The following is an 18,725-nucleotide window of genomic DNA, read 5'->3' on the forward strand; positions in this document are numbered from 1 at the left end:
TCATACTATAGTATGTCTTCTAAAATATGATAAAAAAAAAAAAGTCATACTATAGTATGTCCTCTAAAATATGATAAAAAAAAGTCATACTATAGCATGTCGTCTAAAATATGATAAAAAAGTCATACTATAGCATATCGTCCGAAATATGATAAAAAAAAAGTCATACTATAGCATGTCGTCTAAAATATAATAAAAAAGTCATACTATAGCATGTCGTCTAAAATATGATAAAAAAAAAGTCATACTATAGTATGTCTTCTAAAATATGATTAAAAAGTCATACTATAGCATATCGTCCGAAATATGATAAAAAAAAGTCATACTATAGCATGTCGTCTAAAATATAATAAAAAAGTCATACAATAGTATGTCTTCTAAAATATGATAAAAAAAAAAGTCATACTATAGTATGTCGTCTAAAATATGATAAAAAAAGTCATACTATAGTATGTCTTCTAAAATATGATAAAAAAAAGTCATACTATAGCATATCGTCCGAAATATGATAAAAAAAAGTCATACTATAGCATGTCGTCTAAAATATAATAAAAAAGTCATACTATAGTATGTCGTCTAAAATATGATAAAAAAAGTCATACTATAGTATGTCTTCTAAAATATGATAAAAAAGTCATACTATAGCATGTCGTCTAAAATATGATAAAAAAAGTCATACTATAGTATGTCTTCTAAAATATGATAAAAAAAGTCATACTATAGCATATCGTCCGAAATATGATAAAAAAAAGTCATACTATAGCATGTCTTCTAAAATATGATTAAAAAAAAGTCATACTATAGTATGTCTTCTAAAATATGATTAAAAAAAAGTCATACTATAGTATGTCTTCTAAAATATGATAAAAAAAAAAGTCATACTATAACATGTCGTCCAAAATATGATTAAAAAAAAAAAATCTCATTATAGCATGTCGGCTAAAATATGAAAAAAAAAGTCATACTATGAAAATGTCAGATAGTGGAAGAACATGCAAAACACTGTGAAAATAGCGAGAACGGGATCAAACCTATAACCTCTTCCATGGGAGCCTAAAGTGCTAACTACTTCACCATCTGTCATTTAGTAGTCATCTAAAAATTGAATAAACAATCATACTATAGCATGTCGTCTAAAATATGATAAAAAAGTCACACGATAGCATATCGTCCGAAATATGATAAAAAAAAAAAGTCATACTATAGTATGTCTTCTAAAATATGATAAAAAAAAAAGTCATACTATAGTATGTCGTCTAAAATATGATAAAAAAGTCATACTATAGTATGTCTTCTAAAATATGATTAAAAAGTCATACTATAGCATATCGTCCGAAATATGATAAAAAAAAGTCATACTATAGCATGTCGTCTAAAATATAATAAAAAAGTCATACTATAGTATGTCTTCTAAAATATGATTAAAAAAAAAGTCATACTATAGTATGTCGTCTAAAATATGATAAAAAAGTCATACTATAGTATGTCTTCTAAAATATGATAAAAAAGTCATACCATAGCATATCGTCCGAAATATGATAAAAAAAAGTCATACTATAGCATGTCGTCTAAAATATAATAAAAAAGTCATACTATAGCATGTCGTCTAAAATATGATAAAAAAAAGTCATACTATAGTATGTCTTCTAAAATATGATAAAAAAGTCATACTATAGCATGTCGTCTAAAATATGATTAAAAAAAAGTCATACTATAGTATGTCTTCTAAAATATGATAAAAAAGTCATACTATAGCATATCGTCCGAAATATGATAAAAAAAAAGTCATACTATAGCATGTCTTCTAAAATATGATTAAAAAAAAGTCATACTATGAAAATGTCAGATAGTGGAAGAACATGCAAAACACTGTGAAAATAGCGAGAACGGGATCAAACATATAACCTCTTCCATGGGAGCCTAAAGTGCTAACTACTTCACCATCTGTCATTTAGTAGTCATCTAAAAATTGAATAAACAATCATACTATAGCATGTCGTCTAAAATATGACAAAAAAGTCACACGATAGCATATCGTCCGAAATATGATTAAAAAAAAGTCATACTATAGCATGTCGTCTAAAATATGATAAAAAAAAGTCATACTATAGTATGTCTTCTAAAATATGATAAAAAAGTCATACTATAGCATGTCGTCTAAAATATGATTAAAAAAAAGTCATACTATAGTATGTCTTCTAAAATATGATAAAAAAGTCATACTATAGCATATCGTCCGAAATATGATAAAAAAAAAAGTCATACTATAGTATGTCTTCTAAAATATGATTAAAAAAAAGTCATACTATAGTATGTCTTCTAAAATATGATTAAAAAAAAAAAAGTCATACTATAACATGTCGTCCAAAATATGATTAAAAAAAAAAAATGTCATTATAGCATGTCGGCTAAAATATGAAAAAAAAAGTCATACTATGAAAATGTCAGATAGTGGAAGAACATGCAAAACACTGTGAAAATAGCGAGAACGGGATCAAACATATAACCTCTTCCATGGGAGCCTAAAGTGCTAACTACTTCACCATCTGTCATTTAGTAGTCATCTAAAAATTGAATAAACAATCATACTATAGCATGTCGTCTAAAATATGATAAAAAAGTCATACTATAGCATATCGTCCGAAATATGATAAAAAAAAAGTCATACTATAGTATGTCTTCTAAAATATGATTAAAAAAAAGTCATACTATAGTATGTCTTCTAAAATATGATAAAAAAAAAAAGTCATACTATAGTATGTCTTCTAAAATATGATTAAAAAAAAGTCATACTATAGTATGTCTTCTAAAATATGATAAAAAAAAAGTCATACTATAGTATGTCTTCTAAAATATGATAAAAAAAAAAAAGTCATACTATAGTATGTCCTCTAAAATATGATAAAAAAAAGTCATACTATAGCATGTCGTCTAAAATATGATAAAAAAGTCATACTATAGCATATCGTCCGAAATATGATAAAAAAAAAGTCATACTATAGCATGTCGTCTAAAATATAATAAAAAAGTCATACTATAGCATGTCGTCTAAAATATGATAAAAAAAAAGTCATACTATAGTATGTCTTCTAAAATATGATTAAAAAGTCATACTATAGCATATCGTCCGAAATATGATAAAAAAAAGTCATACTATAGCATGTCGTCTAAAATATAATAAAAAAGTCATACAATAGTATGTCTTCTAAAATATGATAAAAAAAAAGTCATACTATAGTATGTCGTCTAAAATATGATAAAAAAAGTCATACTATAGTATGTCTTCTAAAATATGATAAAAAAAAGTCATACTATAGCATATCGTCCGAAATATGATAAAAAAAAGTCATACTATAGCATGTCGTCTAAAATATAATAAAAAAGTCATACTATAGTATGTCGTCTAAAATATGATAAAAAAAGTCATACTATAGTATGTCTTCTAAAATATGATAAAAAAGTCATACTATAGCATGTCGTCTAAAATATGATAAAAAAAGTCATACTATAGTATGTCTTCTAAAATATGATAAAAAAAGTCATACTATAGCATATCGTCCGAAATATGATAAAAAAAAGTCATACTATAGCATGTCTTCTAAAATATGATTAAAAAAAAGTCATACTATAGTATGTCTTCTAAAATATGATTAAAAAAAAGTCATACTATAGTATGTCTTCTAAAATATGATAAAAAAAAAAGTCATACTATAACATGTCGTCCAAAATATGATTAAAAAAAAAAAATCTCATTATAGCATGTCGGCTAAAATATGAAAAAAAAAGTCATACTATGAAAATGTCAGATAGTGGAAGAACATGCAAAACACTGTGAAAATAGCGAGAACGGGATCAAACATATAACCTCTTCCATGGGAGCCTAAAGTGCTAACTACTTCACCATCTGTCATTTAGTAGTCATCTAAAAATTGAATAAACAATCATACTATAGCATGTCGTCTAAAATATGATAAAAAAGTCACACGATAGCATATCGTCCGAAATATGATAAAAAAAAAAGTCATACTATAGCATGTCGTCTAAAATATGATAAAAAAAAGTCATACTATAGCATGTCGTCTAAAATATGATAAAAAAAAGTCATACTATAGTATGTCGTCTAAAATATGATAAAAAAGTCATACTATAGCATGTCGTCTAAAATATGATAAAAAAAGTCATACTATAGTATGTCTTCTAAAATATGATAAAAAAAGTCATACTATAGCATATCGTCCGAAATATGATAAAAAAAAGTCATACTATAGCATGTCTTCTAAAATATGATTAAAAAAAAGTCATACTATAGTATGTCTTCTAAAATATGATTAAAAAAAAGTCATACTATAGTATGTCTTCTAAAATATGATAAAAAAAAAGTCATGCTATAACATGTCGTCCAAAATATGATTAAAAAAAAAAAATCTCATTATAGCATGTCGGCTAAAATATGAAAAAAAAAGTCATACTATGAAAATGTCAGATAGTGGAAGAACATGCAAAACACTGTGAAAATAGCGAGAACGGGATCAAACATATAACCTCTTCCATGGGAGCCTAAAGTGCTAACTACTTCACCATCTGTCATTTAGTAGTCATCTAAAAATTGAATAAACAATCATACTATAGCATGTCGTCTAAAATATGATAAAAAAGTCACACGATAGCATATCGTCCGAAATATGATTAAAAAAAAAGTCATACTATAGCATGTCGTCTAAAATATGATAAAAAAAAGTCATACTATAGTATGTCGTCTAAAATATGATAAAAAAGTCATACTATAGCATGTCGTCTAAAATATGATAAAAAAAAAGTCATACTATAGCATGTCGTCTAAAATATGATTAAAAAAAAGTCATACTATAGTATGTCCTCTAAAATATGATAAAAAAGTCATACTATAGCATGTCGTCTAAAATATGATTAAAAAAAAGTCATACTATAGTATGTCTTCTAAAATATGATAAAAAAGTCATACTATAGCATATCGTCCGAAATATGATAAAAAAAAAAGTCATACTATAGTATGTCTTCTAAAATATGATTAAAAAAAAGTCATACTATAGTATGTCTTCTAAAATATGATAAAAAAGTCATACTATAGTATGTCTTCTAAAATATGATAAAAAAGTCATACTATAGCATGTCGTCTAAAATATGATTAAAAAAAAGTCATACTATAGTATGTCTTCTAAAATATGATAAAAAAGTCATACTATAGCATGTCGTCTAAAATATGATTTAAAAAAAAAAATCTCATTATAGCATGTCGGCTAAAATATGAAAAAAAAAGTCATACTATGAAAATGTCAGATAGTGGAAGAACATGCAAAACACTGTGAAAATAGCGAGAACGGGATCAAACATATAACCTCTTCCATGGGAGCCTAAAGTGCTAACTACTTCACCATCTGTCATTTAGTAGTCATCTAAAAATTGAATAAACAATCATACTATAGCATGTCGTCTAAAATATGATAAAAAAGTCACACGATAGCATATCGTCCGAAATATGATAAAAAAAAAAGTCATACTATAGTATGTCTTCTAAAATATGATAAAAAAGTCATACTATAGCATGTCGTCTAAAATATGATTAAAAAAAAGTCATACTATAGTATGTCTTCTAAAATATGATAAAAAAGTCATACTATAGCATATCGTCCGAAATATGATAAAAAAAAAGTCATACTATAGTATGTCCTCTAAAATATGATAAAAAAAGTCATACTATAGCATGTCGTCTAAAATATGATAAAAAAAAAGTCATACTATAGTATGTCTTCTAAAATATGATAAAAAAAAAAAGTCATACTATAGTATGTCTTCTAAAATATGATAAAAAAGTCATACTATAGTATGTCTTCTAAAATATGATAAAAAAGTCATACTATAGCATGTCGTCTAAAATATGATTAAAAAAAAGTCATACTATAGTATGTCTTCTAAAATATGATAAAAAAGTCATACTATAGCATATCGTCCGAAATATGATGAAAAAAAAATGTCATACTATAGTATGTCTTCTAAAATATGATTAAAAAAAAGTCATACTATAGTATGTCTTCTAAAATATGATAAAAAAAAAAGTCATACTATAGTATGTCTTCTAAAATATGATAAAAAAGTCATACTATAGTATGTCTTCTAAAATATGATAAAAAAGTCATACTATAGCATGTCGTCTAAAATATGATTAAAAAAAAGTCATACTATAGTATGTCTTCTAAAATATGATAAAAAAGTCATACTATAGCATATCGTCCGAAATATGATAAAAAAAAAAAGTCATACTATAGTATGTCTTCTAAAATATGATAAAAAAAAAGTCATACTATAGTATGTCTTCTAAAATATGATAAAAAAAAAGTCATACTATAGTATGTCCTCTAAAATATGATTAAAAAAAAGTCATACTATAGCATGTCGTCTAAAATATGATAAAAAAAAAGTCATACTATAGTATGTCTTCTAAAATATGATAAAAAAAAGTCATACTATAGCATGTCGTCTAAAATATGATAAAAAAAAGTCATACTATAGTATGTCTTCTAAAATATGATAAAAAAGTCATATTATAGTATGTCTTCTAAAATATGATAAAAAAAAAAGTCATACTATAGCATGTCGTCTAAAATATGATAAAAAAAAAGTCATACTATAGTATGTCCTCTAAAATATGATAAAAAAAAGTCATACTATAGCATGTCGTCTAAAATATGATAAAAAAAAAAGTCATACTATAGTATGTCTTCTAAAATATGATAAAAAAGTCATATTATAGTATGTCTTCTAAAATATGATAAAAAAAAAAGTCATACTATAGCATGTCGTCTAAAATATGACAAAAAGTCATACTATAGTATGTCTTCTAAAATATGATTAAAAAAAAAGTCATACTATAGCATGTCCTCTAAAATATGACAAAAAGTCATACTATAGTATGTCTTCTAAAATATGATAAAAAAAAAAGTCATACTATAGTATGTCTTCTAAAATATGATAAAAAAAAAAGTCATACTATAGTATGTCTTCTAAAATATGATAAAAAAGTCATACTATAGTATGTCTTCTAAAATATGATAAAAAAAAGTCATACTATAGCATGTCGTCTAAAATATGATTAAAAAAAAGTCATACTATAGTATGTCTTCTAAAATATGATAAAAAAGTCATACTATAGCATATCGTCCGAAATATGATTAAAAAAAAGTCATACTATAGTATGTCTTCTAAAATATGATTAAAAAAAAGTCATACTATAGTATGTCTTCTAAAATATGATAAAAAAAAAAGTCATACTATAGTATGTCCTCTAAAATATGATAAAAAAAAAGTCATACTATAGCATGTCGTCTAAAATATGATAAAAAAAAAGTCATACTATAGTATGTCCTCTAAAATATGATAAAAAAAAGTCATACTATAGCATGTCGTCTAAAATATGATAAAAAAAAAAGTCATACTATAGTATGTCTTCTAAAATATGATAAAAAAGTCATATTATAGTATGTCTTCTAAAATATGATAAAAAAAAAAGTCATACTATAGCATGTCGTCTAAAATATGACAAAAAGTCATACTATAGTATGTCTTCTAAAATATGATAAAAAAAGTCATACTATAGTATGTCTTCTAAAATATGATAAAAAAGTCATACTATAGCATGTCGTCTAAAATATGATAAAAAAAAAGTCATACTATAGTATGTCCTCTAAAATAGGATAAAAAAGTCAGACTATAGCATGTCGTCTAAAATATGATAAAAAAAAGTCATACTATAACATGTCGTCTAAAATATGATTAAAAAAAAGTCATACTATAGTATGTCTTCTAAAATATGATTAAAAAAAAGTCATACTATAACATGTCGTCCAAAATATGATTAAAAAAAAAAATCTCATTATAGCATGTCGGCTAAAATATGAAAAAAAAAGTCATACTATGAAAATGTCAGATAGTGGAAGAACATGCAAAACACTGTGAAAATAGCGAGAACGGGATCAAACATATAACCTCTTCCATGGGAGCCTAAAGTGCTAACTACTTCACCATCTGTCATTTAGTAGTCATCTAAAAATTGAATAAACAATCATACTATAGCATGTCGTCTAAAATATGATAAAAAAAGTCACACGATAGCATATCGTCCGAAATATGATAAAAAAAAAAGTCATACTATAGCATGTCGTCTAAAATATGATAAAAAAAAAGTCATACTATAGCATGTCGTCTAAAATATGATAAAAAAAAAGTCATACTATAGTATGTCGTCTAAAATATGATAAAAAAGTCATACTATAGCATGTCGTCTAAAATATGATTTAAAAAAAGTCATACTATAGTATGTCCTCTAAAATATGATAAAAAAGTCATACTATAGCATGTCGTCTAAAATATGATTAAAAAAAAGTCATACTATAGTGTCTTCTAAAATATGATAAAAAAAGTCATACTATAGCATATCGTCCGAAATATGATAAAAAAAAAAGTCATACTATAGTATGTCTTCTAAAATATGATTAAAAAAAAGTCATACTATAGTATGTCTTCTAAAATATGATAAAAAAGTCATACTATAGTATGTCTTCTAAAATATGATAAAAAAGTCATACTATAGCATGTCGTCTAAAATATGATTAAAAAAAAAAAATCTCATTATAGCATGTCGGCTAAAATATGAAAAAAAAAGTCATACTATGAAAATGTCAGATAGTGGAAGAACATGCAAAACACTGTGAAAATAGCGAGAACGGGATCAAACATATAACCTCTTCCATGGGAGCCTAAAGTGCTAACTACTTCACCATCTGTCATTTAGTAGTCATCTAAAAATTGAATAAACAATCATACTATAGCATGTCGTCTAAAATATGATAAAAAAGTCACACGATAGCATATCGTCCGAAATATGATAAAAAAAAAAGTCATACTATAGCATGTCGTCTAAAATATGATTAAAAAAAAGTCGTACTATAGCATGTCGTCTAAAATATGATAAAAAAAAGTCATACTATAGTATGTCTTCTAAATATGATAAAAAAGTCATACTATAGCATGTCGTCTAAAATATGATTAAAAAAAAGTCATACTATAGTATGTCTTCTAAAATATGATAAAAAAGTCATACTATAGCATATCGTCCGAAATATGATAAAAAAAAAAGTCATACTATAGTATGTCTTCTAAAATATGATTAAAAAAAGTCATACTATAGTATGTCTTCTAAAATATGATAAAAAAAAAAGTCATACTATAGTATGTCCTCTAAAATATGATTAAAAAAAAGTCATACTATAGCATGTCGTCTAAAATATGATAAAAAAAAGTCATACTATAGTATGTCCTCTAAAATATGATAAAAAAAGTCATACTATAGCATGTCGTCTAAAATATGATAAAAAAAGTCATACTATAGCATGTCGTCTAAAATATGATAAAAAAAAAGTCATACTATAGTATGTCTTCTAAAATATGATAAAAAAAAAGTCATACTATAGCATGTCGTCTAAAATATGATTAAAAAAAAGTCATACTATAGTATGTCTTCTAAAATATGATAAAAAAGTCATACTATAGCATATCGTCCGAAATATGATGAAAAAAAAATGTCATACTATAGTATGTCTTCTAAAATATGATTAAAAAAAAGTCATACTATAGTATGTCTTCTAAAATATGATAAAAAAAAAAGTCATACTATAGTATGTCTTCTAAAATATGATAAAAAAGTCATACTATAGTATGTCTTCTAAAATATGATAAAAAAGTCATACTATAGCATGTCGTCTAAAATATGATTAAAAAAAAGTCATACTATAGTATGTCTTCTAAAATATGATAAAAAAGTCATACTATAGCATATCGTCCGAAATATGATAAAAAAAAAGTCATACTATAGTATGTCTTCTAAAATATGATTAAAAAAAAGTCATACTATATTATGTCTTCTAAAATATGATAAAAAAAAAAGTCATACTATAGTATGTCCTCTAAAATATGATAAAAAAAAGTCATACTATAGCATGTCGTCTAAAATATGATAAAAAAAAAGTCATACTATAGTATGTCTTCTAAAATATGATAAAAAAAAGTCATACTATAGCATGTCGTCTAAAATATGATAAAAAAAAGTCATACTATAGTATGTCTTCTAAAATATGATAAAAAAGTCATATTATAGTATGTCTTCTAAAATATGATAAAAAAAAAGTCATACTATAGCATGTCGTCTAAAATATGACAAAAAGTCATACTATAGTATGTCTTCTAAAATATGATAAAAAAAAAAGTCATACTATAGTATGTCCTCTAAAATATGATAAAAAAAAAGTCATACTATAGCATGTCGTCTAAAATATGATAAAAAAAAAGTCATACTATAGTATGTCTTCTAAAATATGATACAAAAAAGTCATACTATAGCATGTCGTCTAAAATATGATTAAAAAAAAGTCATACTATAGTATGTCTTCTAAAATATGATAAAAAAGTCATACTATAGCATATCGTCCGAAATATGATGAAAAAAAAATGTCATACTATAGTATGTCTTCTAAAATATGATTAAAAAAAAGTCATACTATAGTATGTCTTCTAAAATATGATAAAAAAAAAAGTCATACTATAGTATGTCTTCTAAAATATGATAAAAAAGTCATACTATAGTATGTCTTCTAAAATATGATAAAAAAGTCATACTATAGCATGTCGTCTAAAATATGATTAAAAAAAAGTCATACTATAGTATGTCTTCTAAAATATGATAAAAAAGTCATACTATAGCATATCGTCCGAAATATGATAAAAAAAAAAGTCATACTATAGTATGTCTTCTAAAATATGATTAAAAAAAAGTCATACTATAGTATGTCTTCTAAAATATGATAAAAAAAAAAGTCATACTATAGTATGTCCTCTAAAATATGATAAAAAAAAATTCATACTATAGCATGTCGTCTAAAATATGATAAAAAAAAAGTCATACTATAGTATGTCTTCTAAAATATGATAAAAAAAAGTCATACTATAGCATGTCGTCTAAAATATGATAAAAAAAAGTCATACTATAGTATGTCTTCTAAAATATGATAAAAAAGTCATATTATAGTATGTCTTCTAAAATATGATAAAAAAAAAGTCATACTATAGCATGTCGTCTAAAATATGACAAAAAGTCATACTATAGCATGTCGTCTAAAATATGATAAAAAAAAAGTCATACTATAGTATGTCTTCTAAAATATGATTAAAAAAAAGTCATACTATAGTATGTCTTCTAAAATATGATAAAAAAAAAAGTCATACTATAGTATGTCCTCTAAAATATGATAAAAAAAAATTCATACTATAGCATGTCGTCTAAAATATGATAAAAAAAAAGTCATACTATAGTATGTCTTCTAAAATATGATAAAAAAAAGTCATACTATAGCATGTCGTCTAAAATATGATAAAAAAAAGTCATACTATAGTATGTCTTCTAAAATATGATAAAAAAGTCATATTATAGTATGTCTTCTAAAATATGATAAAAAAAAAGTCATACTATAGCATGTCGTCTAAAATATGACAAAAAGTCATACTATAGCATGTCGTCTAAAATATGATAAAAAAAAAGTCATACTATAGTATGTCTTCTAAAATATGATAAAAAAAAGTCATACTATAGCATGTCGTCTAAAATATGATAAAAAAAAGTCATACTATAGTATGTCTTCTAAAATATGATAAAAAAGTCATACTATAGCATGTCGTCTAAAATATGATAAAAAAAGTCATACTATAGTATGTCTTCTAAAATATGATAAAAAAAAGTCATACTATAGCATATCGTCCGAAATATGATAAAAAAAAGTCATACTATAGCATGTCTTCTAAAATATGATTAAAAAAAAGTCATACTATAGTATGTCTTCTAAAATATGATTAAAAAAAAGTCATACTATAGTATGTCTTCTAAAATATGATAAAAAAAAAAAGTCATACTATAGTATGTCTTCTAAAATATGATAAAAAAGTCATACTATAGTATGTCTTCTAAAATATGATAAAAAAGTCATACTATAGCATGTCGTCTAAAATATGATTAAAAAAAAGTCATACTATAGTATGTCTTCTAAAATATGATAAAAAAGTCATACTATAGCATATCGTCCGAAATATGATAAAAAAAAAAGTCATACTATAGTATGTCTTCTAAAATATGATTAAAAAAAAGTCATACTATAGTATGTCTTCTAAAATATGATAAAAAAAAAAGTCATACTATAGTATGTCCTCTAAAATATGATAAAAAAAAAGTCATACTATAGCATGTCGTCTAAAATATGATAAAAAAAAAGTCATACTATAGTATGTCCTCTAAAATATGATAAAAAAAGTCATACTATAGCATGTCGTCTAAAATATGATTAAAAAAAAGTCATACTATAGTATGTCTTCTAAAATATGATAAAAAAGTCATATTATAGTATGTCTTCTAAAATATGATAAAAAAAAAAGTCATACTATAGCATGTCGTCTAAAATATGACAAAAAGTCATACTATAGCATGTCTTCTAAAATATGATAAAAAAGTCATACTATAGCATGTCGTCTAAAATATGATAAAAAAAAAGTCATACTATAGTATGTCCTCTAAAATAGGATAAAAAAGTCATACTATAGCATGTCGTCTAAAATATGATAAAAAAAAGTCATACTATAGTATGTCTTCTAAAATATGATAAAAAAGTCATATTATAGTATGTCTTCTAAAATATGATAAAAAAAAAGTCATACTATAGTATGTCTTCTAAAATATGATTAAAAAAAAGTCATACTATAGTATGTCCTCTAAAATATGATAAAAAAAAAGTCATACTATAGCATGTCGTCTAAAATATGATAAAAAAAAAGTCATACTATAGTATGTCTTCTAAAATATGATAAAAAAAAGTCATACTATAGCATGTCGTCTAAAATATGATAAAAAAAAAGTCATACTATAGTATGTCTTCTAAAATATGATAAAAAAGTCATATTATAGTATGTCTTCTAAAATATGATAAAAAAAAAGTCATACTATAGCATGTCGTCTAAAATATGACAAAAAGTCATACTATAGTATGTCTTCTAAAATATGATAAAAAAAAAAGTCATACTATAGCATGTCCTCTAAAATATGACAAAAAGTCATACTATAGTATGTCTTCTAAAATATGATAAAAAAAAAGTCATACTATAGTATGTCTTCTAAAATATGATAAAAAAAAAAGTCATACTATAGTATGTCTTCTAAAATATGATAAAAAAGTCATACTATAGTATGTCTTCTAAAATATGATAAAAAAGTCATACTATAGCATGTCGTCTAAAATATGATTAAAAAAAAGTCATACTATAGCATATCGTCCGAAATATGATAAAAAAAAAGTCATACTATAGTATGTCTTCTAAAATATTATTAAAAAAAAGTCATACTATAGTATGTCTTCTAAAATATGATAAAAAAAAAAAGTCATACTATAGTATGTCCTCTAAAATATGATAAAAAAAAAGTCATACTATAGCATGTCGTCTAAAATATGATAAAAAAAAAGTCATACTATAGTATGTCCTCTAAAATATGATAAAAAAAGTCATACTATAGCATGTCGTCTAAAATATGATAAAAAAAAAGTCATACTATAGTATGTCTTCTAAAATATGATAAAAAAGTCATATTATAGTATGTCTTCTAAAATATGATAAAAAAAAAAGTCATACTATAGTATGTCGTCTAAAATATGACAAAAAGTCATACTATAGCATGTCTTCTAAAATATGATAAAAAAGTCATACTATAGCATGTCGTCTAAAATATGATAAAAAAAAAGTCATACTATAGTATGTCCTCTAAAATAGGATAAAAAAGTCATACTATAGCATGTCGTCTAAAATATGATAAAAAAGTCAGACTATAGCATGTCGTTCATATTTTGAACGCCAATTTTGAGATTCAAATGAAACTTTCTGTACAAAAACTTTACATTCACATGTTTATTTGTGCAAAAAGTGGCGTCACAGTACAAAACAAAACAACAGTCATGATCCAGGTGATGATTACGGTAGAGTCATGAGAATTAACTCTTCATTAGATAATAGCCTCCCATTGGTCTCCAGTAGTGCAACAGACAGCTGGTTTAACCAATGAAAAGTCCACCTGACGAAGAATAACACACGATGTAACGAATGTCCTTTAAATGTGAGATACATTTTTGAATATATAAGATGAATAGAAGATTAGTTGGATCTACTGTACCCGTCACTTCGATGCTGGCTCCGGTGACATATCGAGAGTCATCTGATGCGAGGAAGGCACAGACGTCGGCGACCTCTAGAGGACAGAGAGAGACAGGTCAGCTTCACGTCAGCAAACATGCACACCAGATCCTGTCACCTCATCTCAGCGCAGAGTACAAAAACTGAAGAAACATACCATTTCAGAGTGGAGCAGCACATATACTGAATCAAAAAACAACACTGAAGTTAGCTTCCGATTCGGCACTGAAGGGAAACGTTAAGGGAAATCTTTCTTGCAGCTTTGAGCCACTCATTGTCCGTTTTTTGCACCTTTTAATGTGGTTAAAGCATCTTCGACGTTTTCCATGAAGCCTGAAACACATTTTCTGTTTTAGGAAAACTTCATTCTATTTCCCTTAACTTTTCTCTTAAGTGCCGAATCGGAAGCATCGTGAATAAAAACACAGTGAACGTAAATCAGCGATGTTGCACACGAGTCTCCACTGACCGGCAGCCTCGCCCATTCTCCCCAGAGGAACCAAGGACTTCATCTGAAACACAAGCAGAAATATTTAGTTATTTAGTTCATTAAATGTATCTGTAAGTGTGTAAATGTCTTTCAATTTGAAAGTTTTTTGGTTTTTTTTTTTTAAACAATGTAACTGTATTAAAGCTTTTAAAAAAGAAAAGTAATTTTACATTTTATTTGGACTTAGAGTTTTGCTTTTCTGCCTTACATCATAATTTGTGTCTGAAATTCTCAGACTTTCATTTAAATGGCGTCTCGTCACGAGTGAAAGTCCTCAAAGGAATATTCATAGTTTCATAAACTACATGGGGATGATGATGACAGATGAAGTGTCACTCAATCTGTGTGTGTGTGTGTGTGTGTGTGTGTGTGTGTGTGTGTGTGTGTGTGTGTGTGTGTGTGTTGTACCTTGCTAATAACCTTCTCTGGCACTTTGTCGGTCATTGGAGTCGATATGAAACCTGGCAGCACGCAGTTGCACCGAATCCCAAACCTGGAGGGAGAGAACGAGGAGTGTGTGTGTGTGTGTGTGTGTGTGTGTGTGTGTGTGTGTGTGTGTGTGTGTGTGTGTGTCTCTCTCTCGATGGGCGTCGGCTTCCTCTCACCTGCTGAGCTCTTTGGCAGCGGTCCTTGTTAAACCCTGCACGCCCGCTTTAGAGGCGGCGTAGTTTACCTGTCCGATGTTTCCCACCTGCAGACATCGTCCACACACACACACACACACACACACACACACACACACACACACACACACACACACACACACTTTTTTTTTTTAGCTTTTACAGCAATTTTAGGATGAAACAGAAGCCCGTGATGTACGTTACACTTTGATAAATGTTGATCAGAAATCTTTCTGCGCTGTGATTTAACCTTCAGCTTCATTAGTTTGGAGTCAAATTGAAACAGCTGCAGCTCCTGAACCACAACGACTGAAAAGAAAACCAACAGTTTCCTGTGAAAGCGTCAGAAAGATTTCAGGTGAGACAGTAACTGAGCAGCAGCTCTGTGACATCAGTAAAAAATGAAAAAAATAAATTTCAGTATAAATAACGTCCTTTAAATTTGATGAAAATATTGCAAAACACTCAAAAGTTATCTGTCAGCATTTTGTTTCTGCAGCTGATGAGACACACGAGATCCATCAGAGTTCACGTCCTGGTTCACTGCAGTCAAATCAGTGTTTGTCACAGAGTTTCTGCATCTCAGCTACAAACTGTCGCTTCAAACTCCACAGAAGAGAAACTAACAATCAGATACTCGCTGTTCTTTCCCCGAAACAGAAGACAATATTCCTGCCGGTACTTCACCTTTCCCACGATGCTGCCCACAGTGACGATGGATCCTTTGGGCGCTCCGCAGGAAACCAGAGCCTGAGCGACAGCCTGGGTGACCAAGAACGAACCCTGAGGGAGACGCAGGAGGACGGACGATGAAAGGAAGCCTTCGTCCTGGGACGTCATTCAACATTCAGGATGATGAAGGACTTTTATAAAGCAGCAGGAAATATTTGATCTCTGAGCTGCTGTGACTTTTTAGTTTGATACAGATTTAAACTGTTTGAACTGGAGGGAAGCCGTTAAAAACAGGCAGCTAACAGAACAGATGAAGGAGGGAGAAGTGGAACAAAACAAATACTTTTCAAAATACAAAAATAGATACAGATGATCACGATAATCCCGGGATTTCCAGGCTGAACTCTCTCCCTGTGTTTGGTTGTTTACATCATTCAGACTCTGGAGGTTCTGTCTGAAACAGGTTAGAGATGGAGAGGAGGCTGACCAGGCGTCAGAGCGGCCCACCTTCAGGTTGACCTGGATGACTTTGTCGAAGTGCTCCTCCTCCATGTTGAGCAGGAAGTCGTCCTGAGTGATGCCTGCTGCGTTCACACACACCGAGGGAGGCTGAAAGTAACGAGTCTGCAGAAGAGACGAGGACGTTTCAAAGAAAAGGAAGAAAACGTGCAACGCTCCCGGCAGGCCGGCGGTTTTCACACCTGTATGCTCGTCACCAGCTTCTTTACACTCTCTTTGGACGACACGTCCACCACAGCCGCCATGTGCACCTGTCCTCTGAGGTCCCTCGGCAGACTCCCTAGCGTCTCATTGGCCGAGTCCTCGGTGATGTCAGCGACCACCACGGAGGCGCCTTCGGAGGCGAAACGCTGGCACACCGCCCGGCCGATCCCACTGCCTCCTCCTGGTGAGAGGAGAGAAGGAGGTCAGAGAGGAGAGAAGGAGGTCAGAGAGGAGAGAAGGAGGTCAGAGAGGAGAGATCTCGACCAAAACACTGCAGCTAGACGCACGTGTTTCGGAGGGAACTCAGAGGGAGACTGTGTGTGATATATTTAATAAGAACAAGGAGAATAACAGAGAACAGACTCACAAACAGGGCGGACCACCGCTTTATCAATATTTATCATTTTAAATTAAGTCTAATGGTCTATTTTGTGTACTTTCTGCTTCCCTACAAACCAAAACTACAAAACATCCAACAAAAGACAAATGCTGGTGCTTTATCATTTACATAACAGCTGCAGTTAATCAATTAATCAATAAAAGAACAAATAATTATTGTTCAGTAATTATTATTTTTTTATTTATTAATCTTTTTTGGGATATAAGAAACAAAAACTGTGAACATTAAATTGATGAGCACTTAATGTTTCTGTGTATTAATGATTTTAAAGTGAATATCTTTGTGTTTTTGGACTGTTGGAGGAGAAACGAGACGATTTGAATTCTTCAATTTAGTCATTTTATAGATGCAACTATTATTCCAGTTGGTAACAGAGAGAGTGATTAATAATTAGAAATATTTGTAAATTACAGATATAATTAGTGTTCCATATGATTACAGTCAAAGTAACAAAGGACGTTAAAGTCATTATATTTAGCCCGGATCCAGGTCACACGTGGTTTTAGTTTAAGGTCACAAATCCAGACAAACATTTAACCTGCTGCAGCTAAAAGCAGAGTTTATAAATCAGCGTTGAGTGGAAAAAAAACAACTTTAAACTTCACTGAACTTTGACAAAGTTACTCACGAGTTCAGGTTTGCACATTAACTGAGGTTAACTAGTTTAAATGTGGCTCAGCCGTGATTTAGAAAAGCGTTAAAAAACAATATCTTGCAAAAAATAAACAGCCTCTCGACAACCATTATATGTTTATCTATTTAAAAGCACAGAATAATGTGGAGTGAAATGTAAACTGACCTGTGACGAGGGTCAACCTTGATGTGAGCCTCGCAGCAGCCGCCATGATGGTTTTAGTGTTGTTGTAGTTCTCCAGTTTGTCCACAGGGGGGCAACAACGACCATCGATCCTGCTTCTGACTTCCGGTGCATGAAAACGGAAGCCAGAAGAAGATTCATTTAAAAACCTATTTTAGATAATAAACACGACAATATCAAAGGGAAAATTTATATTTAACCGTTCGCCAAACCTTCTGGGTAATAAACAGTCGGAATGAACCCCGGTTTGTCGCCTCTCTTTACATATTAATTACGAACGACGTGCAACTCGGCTGGATTTAGCTAACAAAAAGACAAACCTCGTCCTTAACGGGTATAAAAAAAAAAACCGTCTCTAAATGATTAATGTTGACCCAACATCGTAACACTTGCAGCTGCGAACATCCCCAGTTACAGAGCGTCATCTCATCTGTGAACGGTTCCGTTTTATTTTGGAATTTTTCACCGGAAGTGAAGCCTTATGTTATTTCCTCGAACTTTACAGTAGTGGTGCAGTTCGCCGCTGTGTCCGCTAGAGGGCAGTCGAACACTCAATTCTAAAGACACTGATGCAGGCTGTTAAAACTTATCAGTTAAATGGCAGAAATCGGTGTTGATTGAATCTGTGGTGTAAATAATTTATTTAACAGGTTGAACTGAATAGAAATACCGAGTGTGATGACAAAGTATGAG

General features: G+C 28.6%; 1 protein-coding gene across 3 annotated transcripts in view; it reads right to left on the minus strand.

The window, feature by feature from the left end:
• Positions 1-18,158, minus strand: part of hsd17b8 (hydroxysteroid (17-beta) dehydrogenase 8) — a 42,249-nt gene extending 24,091 nt beyond the window's left edge. Inside the window, exons 1-9 of one of the 3 annotated variants that reach the window (XM_069168769.1) lie at positions 18,015-18,150; positions 16,794-16,996; positions 16,600-16,716; positions 16,108-16,203; positions 15,403-15,488; positions 15,206-15,290; positions 14,777-14,819; positions 14,288-14,362; positions 14,011-14,188 (exon numbers count right to left, since the gene is read on the minus strand). In XM_069168769.1, coding sequence (XP_069024870.1) covers positions 14,169-14,188; positions 14,288-14,362; positions 14,777-14,819; positions 15,206-15,290; positions 15,403-15,488; positions 16,108-16,203; positions 16,600-16,716; positions 16,794-16,996; positions 18,015-18,060 — 771 coding nt within the window. In that variant the 5' untranslated portion in view covers positions 18,061-18,150 and the 3' untranslated portion in view covers positions 14,011-14,168. Of the gene's footprint in view, positions 1-14,010; positions 14,189-14,287; positions 14,363-14,776; positions 14,820-15,205; positions 15,291-15,402; positions 15,489-16,107; positions 16,204-16,599; positions 16,717-16,793; positions 16,997-18,014 lie in introns of those variants that run through there. The other 2 variants (XM_069168768.1, XM_069168767.1) reach the window with 2 other exon arrangements.
• Positions 18,159-18,725: the final 567 nt, after the last annotated feature.

This window comes from Embiotoca jacksoni, unplaced genomic scaffold (assembly GCF_022577435.1).
Source record: "Embiotoca jacksoni isolate LCO1_2020_lvr unplaced genomic scaffold, fEmbJac1.0.p SCAF_41, whole genome shotgun sequence".
Lineage (NCBI taxonomy): Eukaryota > Metazoa > Chordata > Actinopteri > Embiotocidae > Embiotoca > Embiotoca jacksoni.